The 21,329-nt window shown below is 33.4% G+C and overlaps 1 protein-coding gene across 7 annotated transcripts in view; it reads right to left on the bottom strand.

Annotated features, from left to right (window-relative positions):
- The window catches only part of BBS9 (Bardet-Biedl syndrome 9), a 439,924-nt gene that overhangs the window by 230,130 nt on the left and 188,465 nt on the right, over positions 1-21,329 (bottom strand). For all 7 annotated transcript variants that reach the window (XM_073809810.1, XM_073809813.1, XM_073809807.1 and 4 more), the window contains 3 exons: positions 21,128-21,230; positions 19,552-19,656; positions 12,350-12,490 (listed from right to left, as the gene is read on the bottom strand). In XM_073809810.1, coding sequence (XP_073665911.1) covers positions 12,350-12,490; positions 19,552-19,656; positions 21,128-21,230 — 349 coding nt within the window. The remainder of the gene's footprint in view (positions 1-12,349; positions 12,491-19,551; positions 19,657-21,127; positions 21,231-21,329) is intronic.

Here is a 21,329-nt window from a genome sequence, read left to right as displayed (position 1 = left end):
ACAGAATCCAACAGCACATTAAAAGCATCATACACTATGATGAATTGGGGTTTATCCCAGGAATGCAAGGATTCTTCAATATACACAAATCAATCTATGTGATACACCATACAAACAAACTGGAGAAAAAAAAACTGTATGATCATCTCTATAGATGCAGAAAAAGCTTTTGACAAAATTCAACACCCATTTATCATAAAAACCCTCCAGAGAGCAGGCACAGAGGGAACTTACCTCAACATAATAAAGTCCATATATGACAAACCCACAGCCAACATCATTCTCAATGGTGAAAACTGAACCCATTTCCACTAAGATCAGGAACAAGACAGGGTTGCCCACTCTCATCATTATTATTAAACACACTTTTGGAAGTTTTAGCCCAGCAATTAGAAAGGAAAAAGAAATAAAAGGAATCCAAATCGGAAAAGAAGAAGTAAAACTGTCATTGTTTGCAGATGACATGATACTATACATAGAGAATCCTAAAGAAAACTACTAGAGCTAATCAATGAATCTGGTAAAGTAGCAGAATACAAAATTAATGCACAGAAATCTCTTGCATTCCTATACATTAATGATGAAAAATCTGAAAGAGAAATGAAGGAAGCACTCCCATTTACCATTGCAACATAAAGAATAAAATACCTAGGAATAAACCTACCCAAGGAGACAAAAGACCTGTATGCAGAAAACTCTAAGACACTGATGAAAGAAATTAAAGATGATACAAACAGATGGAGAGATAAACCATGTTCTTGGATTGGAAGAATCAACATTGAGAAAATGACTACACTACCCAAAGGAATCTACAGATTCAATGCAATCCCTATCAAAATACCAATGCCATTACTCACAGAACTAGAACAAAAAATGTCACAATTTGTATGGAAACACAAAAGAACCCAAATAATCAAAGCAATCTTAAGAAAGAAAAACGGAGCTGGAGGAATCAGGCTCCCTGACTTCAGACTATACTACAAAGCTACAGTAATCAAGACAGTATGGTACTGTACAAAAACAGAAATACAGATCAATGGACAGAATAGAAAGCCCAGAGATAAACCCACGCACATATAGTCACCTTATTTTTGATAAAGGAGGCAAGAATATACAATGGAGAAAAGATAGCCTCGTCAATAAGTGGTGCTGGGAAAACTGGACGGCTACATTTAAAAGAATGAAATTAGAACACTCCCAAACACCATACACAAAAATAAACTCAAAATGGATTAAAGACCCAAATGTAAGGCCAGACACTATAAAACCATTAGAGGAAAACATAGGTAGAACACTCTATGACATCAATCACAGCAAGATCCTTTTTGACCCACCTCCTAGAGAAATGGAAATAAAAACAAAAATACACAAATGGGACCTAATGAAAGTTAAAAGCTTTCCCACAGCAAAGGAAACCATAAACAGGATGAAAAGACAACCCTCAGATTGGGAGAAAATATTTGCAAATGAAGCAACTGACAAAGGATTAATCTCCAAAATTTACAAGCAGCTCATGGAGCTCAATATCAAAAAAATAAACAACCCAATCCAAAAATGGGCAGAAGACATAAATAGACATTTCTCCATGGACGATATACAGATTGCCAACAAACACATGAAAGATTGCTCAACATCACTAATCATTGGAGCAATGCAAATCAAATCTACAAACAGGTATCACCTCACACCAGTCAGAATGGCCATCACCAAAAAGTCTACAAACAATAAATGCTGGAGAGGGTGTAGAGAAAAGGGAACCATCTTGCACTGTTGTTGGGAATGTAAATTGATACACCCACTATGGAGAACAGTATGAAGGTTCCTTAAAAAACTAAAAATAGAACTACTATACCACCCAGCAATCCCACTCCTGGGCATATACCCTGAGAAAACCATAATTCAAAAAGAGTCATGTACCACAATGTTCACTGCAGCTCTATTTACAATAGCTAGGACATGGAAGCAACCTAAGTGTCCAGCAACAGATGAATGGATAAAGAAGATGTGGCACATATATACAATGGAATATTACTCAGCCATAAAAAGAAATGAAATTGAGTTATTTGTAGTGAGGTGGATGGACGTAGAGTCTGTCATACAGGATTAAGTAAGTCAGAAAGAGAAAAACTAATATCATATGCTAACACACATATATGGAATCAAAAAAAAAAGGTTCTGAAGAACCTATGGGCAGGAAAGGAATAAAGAAGCAGATGTAGAGAATGGACTTCAGGACACAGGGAGGAGGAAGGGTAAGCTGGAACGAAGTGAGAGAGTGGGATGGACTTATATATACTACCAAATAGATAGCTAGTGGGAAGCTGTTGCATAGCACAGAGAGATAAGCTCGGTGCTTTGTGACCACCTACAGGGGTGGGATAGGGAGGGTGGGAGGGAGACACAAGAGGCAGGAGACATGGTGATATATGTATATGTATAGCTGATTCACTTTGTTATAAAGCAGAAGCTGGCACACCATTGTAAAGCAATTATACTCCAATAAAGATGTTAAAATATATATCTTAACAAACACCAAGCACAAGCAAAATAAAAATACAACAAAACCAAAAAAACTATACCAAGGTACAACAAAGATGAATTTCTTAAAGGAAAAAATCTTAAAAACAGCCAGAGAGAAAAGACATATTACATGTAGAGGTACAGCTTATGTCTCAATGCAATGCCAGAAAACAAGGGAGTAATATCTTTACAATATTGAAAGAAAAACATTGTCAACCTACAATCTTTACCTAGTGAAAATAACTTTCAAGAAAATGGTGAAAAAATACATTTTCAGACCTACAAAAGCTGAAAAAATTCATCACTAGTATTTCTCCAGTAAAAGAAATGTTAACAAAGTACTTCAAGAAAAAGGAAAATGATACCAGATGGAACCTGGTTCTACACAAAGGAATGAAGAGCAGTGGAAAAGGTAACTCCATGAGTAAATATATAAGATCATTGTCTTAATAATTAATATCTCTTAAAAGGAGAATCACTGTACATGTATAACTGAATTACTCTGCTGTACACCTGAAACTAACAGAACATTGTTAATCAACTATACTCCAATATAAAAAAAATTCTAAAAAAGATAATCACTGTTTAAAGCAAAATTCATAACAATGTATTACAAGGTTTATAATATATGTAGATATAAAACAACAATAGCACAAAGGCTGGGAGGGGAGAAATGGAAGTATACTATTGTACGAGTCTTATAGTATGTTTGAGGCATTATACTATCACCTAAAGATAGACTGTGATAAGTTAAAGATGTATACAGTATTATGCATCTGTGCATTTTTGACAGGGAAATATTGCTTCCAAAGGGGCAAAAATCAATTTATAGGGTTCATCCATTGTAAAGCAATTACACTCCAATAAAGATGTTAAAAAAAATTTATAGGGTTCAGAAAAATCTTACTCATTTTATCTATAAAAACAGATATTCATATAGAATATGAACAGATATACAGGATTATCTGTGGTACTAAAACTGTGCAGAGGGGCTGATTAAGAAAAAGATTCTAAATAGTCTTGTGGAGAAAATAATAAAAGAAAGGTTGAGAAACACTGCCATAATCTTCAAAGAAGCAACTAAATTAACACTAGGTGGTATAGTGAGTAAGACAACAAAGGAGATAAAATGGAATCATAAAACATACTCAATTCAAAAGAATGCAGGAGGGGACTTCCCTGGCGGTCCAGTGGTTGACTTCGCCTTCCTAGGGGCAAGACGGGAATAAAGATGCAGACCTACTAGAGAATGGATTGGAGGATATGGGGAGGGGGAAGGGTATGCTGGGATAAAGTGAGAGAGTGGACTGGACATATATACACTACCAAACGTAAAACAGATAGCTAGTGGGAAGCAGCCGCATAGCACAGGGAGATCAGCTCAGTGCTTTGTGACCACCTAGAGGGGTGGGACAGGGAGGGTGGGAGGGAGGGAGATGAAAGAGGGAAGAAATATGGGGACATATGTATATGTATAACTCATTCATTTGTTATAAAGCAGAAACTAACACACCATTGTAAAGCAATTATACTCCAATAAAGATGTTAAAAAAAAAAAAAAAGACTTTGCATTCCAATGAAGGGGGTGCGGGTTTGATCCCTGGTCGGGGAGCTAAGATCCCACAAGCCTCATGACCAATAAACCAAAACATAAAAAAAAACAGAAGCAATATTGTAACAAATTCAATAAAGACTTTTAAAATGGTCCACATCAAAAAATTCTTTAAAAAAAAAAAAAAGAATGCAGAAAAAAAAAACCCGATGAGGCAAATAGAAAACAAAGAGCAAGATGGTAGATTTAAAGCCAACCATATCAATAATCACATTAAAAATAAATGGTCTAGGGACTTCCCTGGTGGCACAGTGGTTAAGAGTCCGCCTGCCAATGCAGGGGACACGGGTTCGAGCCCTGGTCTGGGAAGATCGCACATGCCACGGAGCAACTAAGCCCATGAGCCACAACTACCGAGCCTGTGCTCTAGAGCCTGAGAGCCACAACTACTGAGTCCACGTGCCACAGCTACTGAAGCCCGTGTGCCTAGAGCCCATGCTCCACAACAAGAGACGCCACCACAATGAGAAGCTCGCACACTGCAATGAAGAGTAGCCCCCGCTTGCCACAACTAGAGAAAGCCCGTGCAGAGCAATGAAGACCCAACGCAGCCAAAAATAAGTAAATAAATTTATAACAAAAAAAAGGTCTAAACACCCCAATTAAAAGACAGATAATATTGTATTGCATTAAAAAAGCCAAGACTCAACTGTATGCTACCTATAAGAAACCTACTTTAAATATAAAGATGTAAACATCTTAAAAGTAAAAAAAGGAAATATACATATATATCACTGTAACACTAGGCAAAAGAAAGTTGGAATAGCTATATTAATATCATAAAAGTAGATTTTAGAGCAAAGAATATTAAGAAAGACCGAGACTATTTCATAATAATCAAGAGAACATTATACACCTAAACTTTCATGTGCCTAAAACGGAGCTTTAAAATGTATGAAGCAAAAACTTCAGATCTGCAAAAAAAGAAAAGAAATAGACAAATTATAGTTGAAGACTTCAACAAACTACTCTCAATAATTGACACATGTAGACAGAAAATCAGTAAGGACATAGAAGATTAAAAACATTATCAGAAAACTTGCCTTAACTGACATTTACATAAGATCCCACCCTACAACAGAAGAAAATACATTATTTTCCAATGCATGTGGAACATTTATAAAAACAGTCCTATCTTGGGGCCATTAAATAAGTTTCAATAAATTTAAAAGGATTTGAGGCATACAAAGTATGTCTTCCTACCACAGTGAAACTGAATTCCAAATCAATAACAAAAGTTGTACGGAAAATCCCCAAGAATTTGGAAACTACATACCATACTTCTAAATAACACTAGGGTCAAAAAAGAAATCAAAAGGGGAATTTAAAACTGTTTTATACTGAATGAAAATTAAAAACACAACATTCCATAATTTGTAGGATGCAGCTAAAGCAATAGTTAGAGAAAATTTTATAGCATTAACCAACTAACCAAGAAAAGAAAATTAAACCCAAAGTAAGCAGAAGAAAGGAATATGAGAGAAATGAAAAGGAATAGAAAACAAAAAATAAAAAGAGGAAATGAATGAAACCAAAAGCTGGATTTTCAAAACGAGATAAAATGGATAAACCTCTAGTCAACAGATCAGGAACAAAAAAGAGAGAAAACACAAATTAGCAGTATCAGTAATGAGTGAGTTGTCATCACTACAGATTCTACAGATATTAAAAGGATCAGAAAATATTATGAACAACCTTATGCCAATAAATTCAACAACTCAGATGAAATGTACATATTCCTGGAAAGACAGAAACTAACAAAGTTCACTCAATATGAAATAGATAACCTAAGAGGTCTATATCTTTTGAAGAAATTGAATTTGTAGTTTAAAAGCTATCCCATACAGAAAACTCTATGTCTGGAAAACTTCCCTAGTGAATTCTTCCAACTATTTAAGCAAAAAATAATACCAGTTCTGCACACTGTTCAAAAAAATTGAAGGGAGGTAAATATTTTCCAATTCATTCCATAAACTCCACATTAATGACACAAAATTATAAAGAAGCAAATTTACAGATCAATATCCCTTATAAACACAGATGTAAAAATTATAAAGTTTAACAAATTAAATCCCACAGTCTATTGAAAGGAAAATACATCATGATAAAGTATGATTTATCTCAAGAATGCACAGTAGGGCTAACATTAAAAAATTAATCAATGTAATCCACCTATTAACAGACTAAAGAAGAAAATGATATAAAATATCTCAATTGATGTAGAAAAAGCATTGAAAAAAATTAAATATCTATTCCTAATAAAACCCATAGCAAACCTGGTATAAAAGGGAACTTCCCCAAGCTGGTAAAGGACACCTACAAAATACTTACATCTAAACATATTTAATGCTGAAAGACTGAATGTCTGCTCTCACCATTACTATTCAACATCGTCCCAGAGGTTCTAGCCAAGGTTAAAAAGCAAGCAAAAAATAAACAAACTGAATCTCCAGACTGGCAAGGAAGAGGTAAAACTGTTTTCACTTACAGATGACATGATCATCTATGTAGAAAATCTGATTAAATCTACAAAAAGAAAGCTAGTAGAAACAATGTTGTGTGATACAAGATCAACATACAAAAACCAATTGTATTTCTATGTACTAGGAAAGAACAATTTGAAATTGAAATAAAACACTACAATTTGCAATCACATCAAAATATATTTTAGGGATAAATCTGACAGAGATTTGTAAGACCTGTACATTGAAAACTACAAACTCTTAGTGAGAAAAATAAAATATGCCCGAAATAAAGGAAGGTCTCTACTTTCATCTTAAGAAACTAGGATAAGTGGAGCAAATTTTACCATGTTCAATATTGTTAAGATGTTGTTTCTCTCCAAATTGATCTATAGAATTAGATCAGTTGAAATCCCAATTCCAATCAAAATCTCAGGCATTTTTTAAATTGATAAGCTGATTCTAAGATTCATGTGAAAATGCAAATGATCTAGAACATCCAAGACAACTTTGAAAATAAAAGAATAAAGTTGGAGAAATTTCGCTACCTTACTTCTAGACTTATATATAGTAATTAAGACACTATGCTACTGGTATATAGCAATATTGATGGGCAAGGACAAATAGATCAATGGAACAAACTGAGCAGAAATATATATATACATTCTGATTATTTATATAGTCCTATGATATACATTCAGATGATTTTCAACAACTTTGCAAAGGTGATTCAGTAGAAAAAAACAGTCTTTTCAAAAGTAGTTTGGCGGAATTCCCTGGTAGTCCAGCGGTTAGGACTCCACACTTCCACTGCAGGGGGCACGGGTTCAATCCCTGGTTGGGGAACTAAGATCCCTCAAGCCGCGTGGTGAAGCCAAAAAAAAAAAAAAAGTAGTGCTGGAACATTAGATACTCATATGCAAAAATATGAATTTTATCCATATCTCACACCATACATAAATATCAACCTAAAATGGATAAGAGCCCTAAATAGAAAACAGAAAACTAGAAAACTTCTAGAAAAACATGTACAAGAAAAACTTTGTAATCTTGAGTTAGGCAAAAATTTCTCAGATATAACATTAAAATCATGATCCATAAAAGAAAAAACAGATAAATTGGGCTTTATCAAAATTAAGAACTTCTCTTCCAAAGACACTGTTAAAAGAATGAGAAGACATGCCATAGACTGGGAGACAATATGTGCAAGTCATATAATCTGAAAAGGGAATGAAAGAAGGCAGACAAAAAAGAGCACATACTGAGTAATTCCATTTTATAAAACTTCAGAAAGTGCAAACTAATCTATAGTGACAGAAAGGAAACCAGTGGTTGCCAGGGGATGGGGGAAAAACGGATCTCAAAGGGGCACAAGGAAGCTCTTTGGGGTGATGGATATTTTCTGCATCATGATTTCAGGGATGGTTTCAAAGGTATATACAAACACCAAAACTTACCAAATTGTATACTTTATACATGTGTACATAAGTTATACTTCAATAAAGTTGTTTTTTATAAAAACAAAAAATATACTGAAGCTGTGTTTCAGAATTAAAGAATGTATTAAAATGTACCAGAAGAAAATATAATTAATATTTTATAACCTTAAAATAGAAATCATTCTAAGCACAACATGAAAACTTGAAACTAAATAAAACAGTTATAAAATTAAATTTTAAAATAAATTTTACTACCTAAAAATATAAACCTTATATGTTAAAAGAATACAAGTAGTTAATAACAATTACAAAATTTCTATGCTAACAAATAATTTAGAAATGCAAATTTTAAAAAGAGATGTCATATTTCACCTAACCATGTCAAAAATTTTAAAAGCTTTAAATCCAGCTGCTATCCTGGGTACAAACCCTGATGTTGGGTTTGTAACCTGATACAGTTATTCTGGAAGTAACTTTGGCATTTGAATAAAGTTTTCAAATGTGCATATCCTTTAACTCAGTCATTTATCTTCAAGGAATTTCTCCAAAGAGAAACAGAGAAGTACAAAAAAGCTATGTACATGGCACCCCTAAACAATAGAATATTATGTAAACATTAAAATACAAATTCGTTGACAAGGAAAGATAGCCATATATCTGAGTACCATAAAAGGCTGCTACAATAGCACGCTATTTGTTATTACTTTTTTTTTTTTTTTTTTGCGGTACGCGGGCCTCTCACTGTTGTGGCCTCTCCCGTTGCGGAGCACAGGCTCCGGACGCGCAGGCTCAGCGGCCATGGCTCACGGGCCCAGCCGCTTCGCGGCATGTGGGATCCTCCCGGACCGGGGCACAAACCCGTGTCCCCTGCATCGGCAGGCGGGCTCTCAACCACTGCGCCACCAGGGAAGCCCTGTTATTACATTTATGTAAAATTTTTGTGTAAAATTACTGGTATCATGGCATACACTGAATGTCAGCTAATTTAACATCTATTCCCAGCCTCTTTTTCCCCAGCCCATCTACATTAGTTCTCAGCCCCCTTTACTGCTAGAAGAGGCCATGTGACAGTATTTTGGCTATTGAGGCCTAAGTAGAAATCTCCTAAGAAGTTTATGGAAACACGCCTTTCTGATAAAAGTTACAGTCATTGCTATAGCTATTTCTTTCCCCTACCTCCTGCCCTGTAGTCAGTTATGATGACTTAAGCCAAAGCAGCTATCTTATTGCCATGGAACAAGCCAACACACTAGAAAATGCACATTGCAAAGAAAGAAAAAAGCTGGGTCTTTGATAACATTCACAAACCACTATACCAGCTTCCATTGCCCACTTGTGGACCTCTCTTTATTTGAGATAAAAAATACATATTACCTTGCTTAAGTCACATTTAGCTAAAATCACTCCAGATAATTATTTATATATATATATGTAAATAAATATTTTCTATATAGCCATTAAGCATATTAAAGCTTTTTATAATTATAATATTCTCTACTGGCCAGTATTTGGGGCACTAGACACCTCCATTCAAACACTGTTGATAGAGTTAACTAGTATGGCCCTTCAGGAAGTCAATTTTACATTATATTTCAAAAGCTTTAAAAATACTATTATCCTTTGCTTGACTCAGTAATTCCACTTTTACATATTCATCAAAGAAGTAATAATAGGGCTTCCCTGGTGGCGCAGTGGTTGAGAGTCCGCCTGCCGATGCAGGGGACACGGGTTCGTGCCCCGGTCTGGGAAGATCCCACACGCCGCGGAGCGGCTGGGCCCGTGAGCCATGGCCGCTGAGCCTGCACATCCGGAGCCTGTGCTCCGCAACGGGAGAGGCCACAACAGTGAGAGGCCCGCATACCGCAAAAAAAAAAAAAGAAATAATAAATTTAGAGAAATATTGCTATAATATATTTACAATATTAATACACTGAAAACAACATAAATATAGAAAAATATAATGCTGGCCAAATTATTTATGATAGAATAGTATGTAATCATTAAAATCATAAAATAAAAAATCTAATTATATAGAAAGGTGTCTCACAGCAATATGCAAAGTAATATTCTTTGGGGGGATGAAATGCTTAGAAAAAATATTTTTTAAAAGAGTAGGGAAATGTAATGAAATATAAGTAGATATTGCTGGGTGTAAGAATGACCAGTAACTTTCATTTTCTTCTTTTTGGTTATTCATTCCTAAATTTCACATTTCTTTTGTAATAACAAAAATTAATTTTAAATATACAAAAAAAAGAACTGAAATAGACAAATAGGAAGAGATGTAGATTAAAAGTAGTTTTAATTCTTCTCTATGAATATCATTAATTTTATTTCCGTTAAAAAATAACTTGTAATAGCAACTTTAACATCATATATAGCAAGAGTGAAACGTATCATGAAAAGTGAAAAAGTAGCAAGAGTACTTCTTTTAAACAATTACAGGATTCCAGCATGTTTAATATTAACACAAATCTGGAAACTCAAAAAAAGAACAAACTATATTACATAAATTGACTCAGGGGAAATTTTTAAAATTTGTCATTGAGTCCCATTTCTAAAGTGAATAAGAAGCAAATATATGCTGACGAGCCTAAGATACCTGTGACATCAAAACAACTGAGTCCAAAATCAGGACAGATGAGTTATAAGCTTTCCTTAGTACTTCTTAACCAATCCATAGCTTACAGAGTTTCCCTCTCTGGTCAAAAGCATACATTCTTATTCAATCTCTATCGGTTTCAGTCATCTACAGTAAAGATTGACCACTCAGAAGCCAGAGTCTTAAACATTTTTCAAAGGCATCAATAAATTTGGTACGCAACATACAATTTCCAACTATGTTGTCAGGATAGAATACGAGACCAAGGAACTAGTATGTTTGCATAAGATGTTATAAAGGTAGTGACTCTCTGCCTTTTTTTTTTTTTTTTCTTCTTTTTTTGGTACGCGGGCCTCTCACTGTTGTGGCCTCTCCCGTTGCGGAACACAGGCTCCGGACGCACAGGCTCAGCGGCCTTGGCTCACGGGCCCAGCTGCTCCGCGGCATGTGGGATCCTCCCGGACCGGGGCACGAACCCGCGTCCCCTGCATCGGCAGGAGGACTCTCAACCACTGCGCCACCAGGGAAGCCCCTCTCTGCCTTTTTTATAATCCAAATTTGTTATAAGAAAATTGACGAAGAAGAAAGGGAATGAAAGGGAATTAGAAACCAAAAGGTACAAAACTATTTGCTAACTAGACACACACACACACACACACACACACACACACACACACACTCTCATTCATTCAAACTCATTCAAACTAAATAGATTAACTGTAATAAAGAGCATCTTGGAGATTTTTCATAGAGTTATATATAAATAAAGCTTTTAAAAACACTTCAAATTAATGAAAAATAAATTTTAATCACTTTAAGTAGGTAATAACACAAAAGTTGACTTACGATAAATTTCTAAACCTTGTGGGAAATACTTGTATTCTAAATCCATTCACTAATGCAAGGATGAAGATGCATCTTACAGTCAACAGTGCTGATTTTTAATGATGGATTTAAAAGGGTCGATTTAATTCCCAGATTATTTTTTTTAATTCCACCTCATCACCAAGAAAGGTAATAGATGCGACACATTAGAAACCCTGGCAACTAAAGATGTTTTATCCAATCAATGCCTCTCTCTTTTCTAAGCTACTCGAAAAGAAAAACCAACACCTGGAGAAAGTCACACCTTCACAAATTACCAATAATGTTCACTGTGATATTCTAGCTTTATACATGCAGCCCCTTCTAAAGCACTGGAGGCAAAGAATGAACATTGCCCCCTCCAGCTGCTGAAGACAGCACAACCACATAGAGCACCTACTTATGAGGTTACTTTTCAGGGGCATAAGAATATGCTTTTAAAAGGTACCTTTCCAATAACCTACAATGAAGACGAATAATAAATATTTACATGCTTAGAAAAGGGATATATTTGAAAACCTACAATAAAGATGAATAATAAATATTTACATTCCAAGCCAAAAAATTCCACAGTCCAAAAAGAAACATCTGATGTTTTCATTTCTGAATACTGAAGCAAAATAATGATTATAACAATTTTAATCAAACTTAAAAGGTACGCTTTATTACCTTGTTGATATAAGCTATTTCCTTTGAACCCGCAAACAGAACGAAAAAATCCTTGAGGCACTTTTACATTCTGACTTAACAATTATCTGATAATTACCCCATCATTACCTGCTGATGAAGGATTCCATTCTAAATTCTTAACATTTCTGATGTTACAGGCATGTTACTTCAAGAGTCCTACCTGGAAAGAGACTGAGAAGACTGACTGGAGATTTGTTGGTATCAATAGTTAGTTTGTGGCTTGCAGTTTTTGAAGGCTGGCCTGGTAAGCAGATTAATTTCAGGGGAAGTCTAAACTTACATTGGCTAACTCGAGGAATGCCTGAAATAAAGAGAAACATATATTCATAAATTTGACAAATAAGAAAAATATTGTACTACTAATAGTAGTACATAGTAGCAACATATCTTAGTTTAAATGTTTGTTACCTGCCCATTTCATTTAGCATAACTGAAATAACTAGAAAGCATTATCATAATTTATGTTTTTACTTTATTGTCAAAAAGTGCAAGGCAAAAATAAAATCTTAAAAAGGAGCATAGGGGTAAACTCTGCCTTTAATAGTAATATCATATTTTAAAAATCATCACAGTTGAATGCTATATAAAACATTATATGTAGTTATATTCAATTACTGAACTGTCTTTAAGACCTTCAAAGCTCTAGCCCTAACCCAAGACTATCCGCTAAAACGAGCAAAGAATATGAAATTTATATCAGGAAGACTCTATATGACCATATCTAATCATTTCTTTACCCCCCGAATTTTTTAATTTTTGTTTTTTTACTTATTGAAGATTCAAAATACAATTAACAATTTGCAATAAATTATGAGCATGAAAGCAGAATTTGCCCTACTGAAGTTCTAATGAAGTTCATTCTAATGTCATTTTACACATCAATATGAAGAATATTACTTTCATACAAATTGAATTTTTCTCAATCCATTTAACTTTACATATCACTGTTAAGCAACATTTTGAAAGGCTTACATAGTCATTCAATTCTCAAATTTTTTCAGAAAGTATACAGGTATATTGAAATAAGTAACTGCATAAATAAATAACAATGAAGAGTTTTATATCAGAAGTTAAAGTTTTTAAAAATCATTCCTTTTAATATTTTTACAAAGAATGAAACTGAAACCAAAGCAAATTAAGCTCTCTACTTATAAATCAAGTAAAGCAATTCTACAACTTTAGTTCTCTCTCCTTTTATATTAGGATTCTATTTTTGACTGGGTAAGACAAAAGATAACAAACAGAAAACTATATCTTAGTAAACTACTGTAGAAAAAAGGAAAACTTAAAATGTTCTACTCTACTGGATAGATCCACACATTAATTCCTTTATTTCTTTACGGTGGAGTCAGAGAGCAGCTTAAAAATAGCAAAAGCGGAAGCAGTAAAGTTTGGAGACATGATCCCAAATAGGATTCCTAGAATTAGCAATATATTTTGTTAATGCCAATTGGAGTTGTGTGGTTTACTCTATAACCAAGCTGGGAGTACACTTTTCAGAACTACTTATTCACTAGGATAGTAAGAGATCAACAATGGCAAGCATATTGATATATGAAGCCAATTAAATACTTTTTCAGAGCATGTGGAGCATATTTGTCATTCTCTTCAACATAATCTATTATCCATCAAATTTTACATAGCTCATTTTTTGCTCATAACCAACAGATGTTAAATTCACTTCTCCTGGAATCCTAGATGCAAACTATAACTGGTGTCTCTTCAGAGAAGTCCCAGGGTATTATTTCCTGACATTTTGTGAGGTTTTAGAGGCATGTGTATTTGTACTTTAAAATGATGAAATGTTTTGACTCAAAATATTATGGTAACGTGATCTAAGCTACTGCTCAGACCACAACTATCAATAACACTACAAAAAATATTACAAAGCATTATTTTTTCCAACTTCATATATTCCATATATCCCCATATTATGGAAATATACCTACTAATGTTTTTCCTCTACAATATATAAATTACAGCCTCAATTAATAGATGCAGTCTGGAAAGAACAAGGAAACTGAAACCTAGTTCCAGTTCCTTCATTTTCAATGAATAGAATAACAGGGAAAAAATGCTTCATCTTCTGACAATCCTGTACATGCACAAAGAGAAGCTATCTTCTATGTACTTTCAACCAAAGTCTGAGCTAATTGTTCAAATAAAATTTGGCTGTAAATGCTCTTCTAAAACTACACTGCTGAAACTGTGGCTCTACTTCACTTGGACCAGGTACTGACTGAATTTGTGGTCAAACAAAATTAATCATGATCAACAACACTAGCCTTATGTTACTTAGATTATTACCCTAAAACTCCAAGAACCCAGAGCTAAAGAAACTGGTGGTGTATAAATGTTTCAGAAATTGAAACAAATGGATTGCAAGCACTAATAAACCCAAGAAGGGAAATACATTGTAACTCAATTCACAGCTCAGTTAAGTCAGTTAATGACAATATCACACACTAGGGCAATGGTCTGCAGTTGCTAAGATTTGAAGAACCCCTCCAGAATTTCTTTTCTCTCCAGGAACTGTAAACCTGTTTCACAGGACATTTGGAAAACATTACTTTGAAAAATGATGACACTCATACTTAATAAAATGATTATGGCTATTTTTTAAATGATGGCAGCTTGAAAAGTTTTACCATTGGGGGGGAAAAAGAGTATGAAATCCTTTAGAAACCAGTTTAAGGAAACCATACCTTTAAAAAGAAAAATTATACTGCCAATATTTTATATTACTTCCCATCAAATTAAAACCCGAACATTTCAAAATATAATGTCTAGTATTTAGACACGGAGTTTATCAGTGGCACATTTCTATTGAGATTTACATTTTCTTAAGAAACCTGGAATGCAGATTTGGCTACCAGTTACTCTTCAGGCTATAACTGTAGCTAAGAACCTGAAGCCAGAAACATGTAGAGGTATGTGTGAGTATATGCATATGTGTATCTGTAATAAGGAAGGAAAGAATTATATTGCACTTAAAGACTTTCCAAAGTTGCTAGTAGGATAGCTTTCAACTCAGTTGCAAGAGCCTAACTGATCCTAACTGCCTACCATCAGTGATATTTAGTTGGCAAAACAGTCTCTATTTGGCTTATTCAACTCTCTGAATACAATGCTGAGAGAAAAGAAGAATTTGGTCATTTGTAATACTCAAATATTGGCCTACTCACTCATCACACTGACTTTTCCTACAGTTTTTAAACAAATATAATCACCTCTCCTTCAAACACTTCCCCTTCTAGCCTACTAGAGGAAACGGATAGTCGCAACTACCATGGTGCAATTAATCACAAAATTATTTAACACTTAGAGAGAAAATTCAGATCAAAATCACTCCTGACAGAACAATTTTTCCAGGAAGAGAATTCTAATTACCCCTGGCACACCCAAGAGACCAGTATCACTGTCAAGAGGGATGCCAAAATGTGCTTTAAAAAAAAGAAAAAAGAACTTATATACCAGAGTAGAATAACTATATCTATATATTACACATCTACATAATGCCTTTAGAACTCTTTCCAGGGGCCTGCTAGAGTCATTTCTTATTGAAAACAAGGAACCCCAAAGCAGTAGCAATGTCTGGTAGCCAGAACTTCCTTGATCCCTTCCTGTTATGTCTGGCTACGTACTGTGCTCCATCTGCAGTCATGTTTTACACTGCCCATGTCATGTAACTTTAATGCAGAAATAATGGAGACAAACTCTTATGGGACAACATAAAACCTCGTTTGCTTCTCTTTTTCCATATGTAAAAGCAGGACTGCTTATCTGCAATACAGCCTGAACAGATCAGGCCAATAAAATGGAAAAGTCTTTGAAATTTGAAGCCTTATGTAAGTAAGATCTAAGTGGCAACATATTATTTTCTTGCCTACTAGGTAAAGCTGAATATTTCAACTCTACTCCCTGAAGCTTAATTATAATTTTAAAATATATAATAAGAGATTATTAAAACCAGCTTCAGGTTTGCATTGAAATACTAAAATTTCCATATATTGTGATTTTTTTTTCTCATGGTTTGATCTGAATTTTTAGTAAGAGGAAATAAATTCCTTTCAATAATAACCTTTACTGATTTTTTTAAAACTCAAAACAAATAATTTAAATAATAATATTGTATTTTATAAAAGTTATTGCAAAATCTTATCAGTTACATGAAATCTTGCAAAGTAAAATGTAAATATTCATTATTAAAATTATTTTTAATAACCCAAATTCTAATTTGACAAGCATACTTTATACTATTAAGCTAAAAGCTTACTTCTATTAAAATATTTCTCATATAAATATATATTCACCTCCCAGACACTATGCAACTCAGGTTGTTGGCACCACCAAAACTATATGAGTAAATAATGCCATTATTTTTAAGTATTTTATTTATCTAATTATTACTAATTAATATTACCTAATACTAATCTAAAATGGCTATTAAACTAAGACAAACCATCACATTAAGTCTGTGTCTAGGAGGAAAAATAATCAAAGTAGAAGATCCTTATAGAGTACCTGTCATATAACCAGATACTATACAATCCTAAGTACTTGAACCCTGCTCTTAAAGAGCTCAAAAATCTACTCGGGGAACCTAAGGAACAAACTTAATGAAATTCATAGTATGATAAGTATTATAGCAGAGTAATAAACAAAGGATTTGGGGAAAACAAAATGGTGACAACACTGACCCAGGCAAGTTCAAGGGGTTAGTCCCTTGATGATATTCCCCCACAAATTCTAACAAGACAAGAAATAGGCCCATAGAATGAGTACACATGGCATTCTGATCAAAGAGGTGAATATTTTGGGGTATACAGAATCATACAATTTAGAATTCAGAATTTTTTTCCTTACTCTTTTTAAGTAAACCAAGATAACTGAGCATACAGGTAAATCACCAATGACTTACAAAAATAAGTTGTCAGTGGTGCCTTTGGTTTTGTTCAAAAAAGTCATGGAGCTTCATTGTTTCTCATGACTCTGAAACAACTAATAATGAATAACAAGTATCTATAAGTGGAAACATATACTAGCTTCTCCATAGCCAGATCAAGGCACTGAATCACCCTAAAGAGGTTGCTATAGTTAAAACAGTAGTCCATAAAAAGAATTCATTCATGGTATAATACCAATTGAATTAACTGACCAAATTTCAGTTCTGAAATTCATTTTGTTCTAAATTATCTTTTCACTTACCCTCAGGATTTCGATCTATCCATCAGAGGCAATTCAAAAAGGGATAGGGTAGAAAATGTAACAAATTATCTGTTATAAAATTACAACACAAACTTAACACATATCTGCTTAAAATATAATTTAAAATTTTGAAGATTCTTACAGATGATTTAAATGGCCCTCCAATAAAGATAAGCCGATTCACAATTGAAGAATGTAACATGAATAAATGAAATCTAACAATATATTTCATCCATTCTCAGAAATCCATGAGAGGGTGTTATTCCAGTATAAATGTGGCAAAAACAGGTAAAGATACATGATCTAGCCAAAAGCAAACCAGACTCAATATGTAAATGACATCAAGAGCATTAAATGAATTTTTTGGAAAAAATCTGAGTGAAAGACAAATATATAATATTAATATTTCCAGTTAGTCTTGCTTATATTATAACTTTAGTTAATAGATACTACTATGGAACAATGTCTATTTTTTTTCAGCTTGTCATGGTATTCTTTTACTTTTATAGACTTGTTTTTACTTTAACTTCTAATTAACTTTCAACCAATTAATGCCTATGCTCTTTGGTTTAGTAACAATTTATAGTCTTTCAAATTCTGTCTTTAGAAAAGCATAATAGCTAAAAATGGTATGTGCAACCATAAGCTCACTGAATGATTTTATAACTTTGTAATGAATTTTTAAGCCTTTTGTCCACTTGCTAGGTAATCCATTTCTTTATTTTCAACCACTATCACTACTTTTCTTTGAAAGCAAATGAAATAACGAGTTGAATTAAGACATCAACAATCTCTATAACTACATACACAAGGTGTAACAAAGATAAAAAGTATAATCATGCCTATGATTATTGAGATGTTCAGTTAATGATAAATGATCTAGAGATTTTAGCCAACATTTCCTGTTTTTTATTTCACAACTCAAAATTAAAATAACACTGAACATTTCAATGCTCTTTTCAGAAACATCCAACTAAGAAGTCCATCATTCTTTGATCCCTTACAGAAGATTTGTATTTCTCTCCAAAGCCAGCTTTTGCAAAGCCATTTAACCATAAAATATTTATGTTACCCCAAATTTTGAAAATACAGGTAAATGGTTAAAGTGGTTACTTCTGGCCAGAAATGATTTTTTTTATAATTTAAAGCAAAATAACTTACAAAGAAGGAGAAACAGATTTTGAAAACATGTACTAAAGTTACAAAATCACCTCCAAGCATAGAGTTGTCAATGCATAAAACAGAAAATTCACTTAGACAAAATAAGAACTACTATTATTAAAAACATTGCCAAGGTGCCTTGTTAGCACAGTAGGTAGTTGCATCAGTCTCATAAAAACATTGCTAAGTAAGCAAAGTAGGTATCAACAGAGAGAAAAAAATATGAATAAGGCATCTCTAAGCTTTTTAAATTAAGAAAACTGTACAGAAATGCTTAAAAAACACAAATGCAACATTGTTGAAATACCCTATCAGTTACACTACATTTAAACGTTTTTAAAAAAAGCAATAACTAATTATTCTTATTCTATCAATCAACTAATTGTCAAACTGTTACTATGAAAAATTCACTACACATACACACACACACACAAAACTACAAAATTGAACCCAAGTTGAAATTTATAATAATTAGATCTCACTGGACTAAAGATAACATTTTTGATCTATTAAGAGTTTCTTGAAATAATACAGATCCTGTTCTTAAATATTTTAACATGTAAGATAATAGTTTTATTTAATCACTAAAGCAGTGTTTGAAACTCTGAAGACTGACTTAATGTTACAGCAACCCATAATAGTCTTTTTTACTAATTCAGACTAGGTTTTTCTCTTTAGTTCAAATACATGAAGTCTGACTAGATAACATTCTTCTAGTGGGAATAAAAATACATCATATTTGCTATTAATTGAAAAGATAGAATCAAACATTACATATGGAAATCAGCTAAATAGACTATCACTAATTATTCATAACACATCAAAGTAATTTGAACATACATTTTTATTTAACACTAGAAAAGAATATTTTTTCATTTAATAATATTTTACAATGTGTTTTCCCATTTTAAACACTTAAACATTTAACTCATAACTCCAAAAACTTAAAAGAAGTGATTAGGCTTGTAAATTCATGAACAACTGTATGCTTACCTGTAGGTCTGGAATAAGAAACAACAGCATTTCCTTCCAATTCAGATGGTAAATAACTTCCTTTCAGATAAACAGAAAAGCCTACTGTTCTAGTCATCTCTGGTGCTATAAGCAATGTAAAAATAATATATTACATAATTTTGGACAATTATTATTAACAAACAGTTAAAATTAGATATATACTGCATGCCAGCTACTGTCTTAAGCACTTTACATAACAATTACATAGATTAACTCATTTAATCCTCACAACAACCCTACATGGTGGGTATTATTATTATCCCCATTTTTTGGTGCATGAGGAAAATGGCTACAAAGAGATTAAAAAGCTTGCCCAAGGTCATATAGCTAATACAGAGCTGGGAATTGACTCCAGAACAAGAGTACCTAACATTCTACACCACTGCTTCTCTTTACTCAAATGAACAGGCAGCATGAACAAAGCAAAAGGTACGCAAAGGGCAAGAGAACTTGGGAGTGGGAAACAGTACCTTATCATGGCTAGAACACAGACTGCAGGAGAAAATGGAAGGGGGAATTGGATATGGATGTAACTAAAACTGTGGCAACTTGGCAGATTGTGCATAGCCTTCCATATTCATGTATTTGACCTCCAACCTGCATTAGAGAGCTATAAGAGGTTTTTAACTTGAAAAATTAATGGTCCAGAATGTGTTTTAGAAAGACAAGTTGCAAGTATTGTGAAAAATTAAAAAATAAAGTGAGATATCACCTACAAGTTTACCTCAACCATTCAATCACTCATTCACTGATGCAATGAATACTTACTGAGTTTCTACTATCTGTCGGGCACCTAAGGTAGGGGTTGGTTATAAAAAGGAAAAAAGAGAGATATGTTCTTGCTTTTTGTGAATAAGACATAGGGTTCCCAGCTGAACAGTAGCAGTGAAGAAAGACAGAAAAAGACTTGAAAGATAATTCAGAAATCATTTTAACAGGACTAATGACAACTGGATGTAAGTGGTAAGAGAGACCCTATGCAAAGAAATCTTAGGCATTATTACAGTTACCTTACATAGATTCATTTTCTAATTAAGTCCAATTAATTTTCTGATTAAATTCTAATTAAAACAGTTCTGTAACACAGATATCATTATCCCCTTTCTGCAGATTAAAACAAAACAAAACTGAGGCTCCAAGTAATTACTAAAGTAGCTTGCCCATGGTTACACATTGAGTGTCAGAGCAAGGATTCAAATTCAGGCCAGACTCCAAAGCCAATATTCTTTCTTCAAACATTACAGATTCAATAAATAGCTCACTAGAGAAACACCAATAAAAAAGCCTTCCAAAATATAGTATTTAAGTACAATTATTATGAAAAGCGCTTGAAAATCTGTAATTACTTCAACTTAACAGCCATTCACTGAATGTCCATGCTTGATGTTTGGAGGGAAAATATAAGCAAAACAACACAATCATTGATTTCAGGAAGATACCAGTCTCACTATTCAGACAAGAAATAGAGCCATGAAATAAACCCACTGATAAAAAAAATTTTAATTAAAAAAAACCTCATACCATGATAGACTTTAAGCCAAAACAAAACACTTACCCATAAATTCAAAGGTGAACTGATCACAAGTCAATACTAAAGGTGGTTGTACATAGACCGATAATCTGATCTTTTGTAATGTCACTCGATTCTGCAGTGTGACCTGAGAAAATAGAAATCGTTATTAATAAAAAAATTACATTTTTTCCAAATTGATAGAATATCACAACTACTTAAAAAATCATTAGCAAATAATTAGGAA

This window comes from Tursiops truncatus, chromosome 9 (genome assembly GCF_011762595.2).
Source record: "Tursiops truncatus isolate mTurTru1 chromosome 9, mTurTru1.mat.Y, whole genome shotgun sequence".
Lineage (NCBI taxonomy): Eukaryota > Metazoa > Chordata > Mammalia > Artiodactyla > Delphinidae > Tursiops > Tursiops truncatus.
This window is presented reverse-complemented; position numbering and strand designations above follow the sequence as displayed.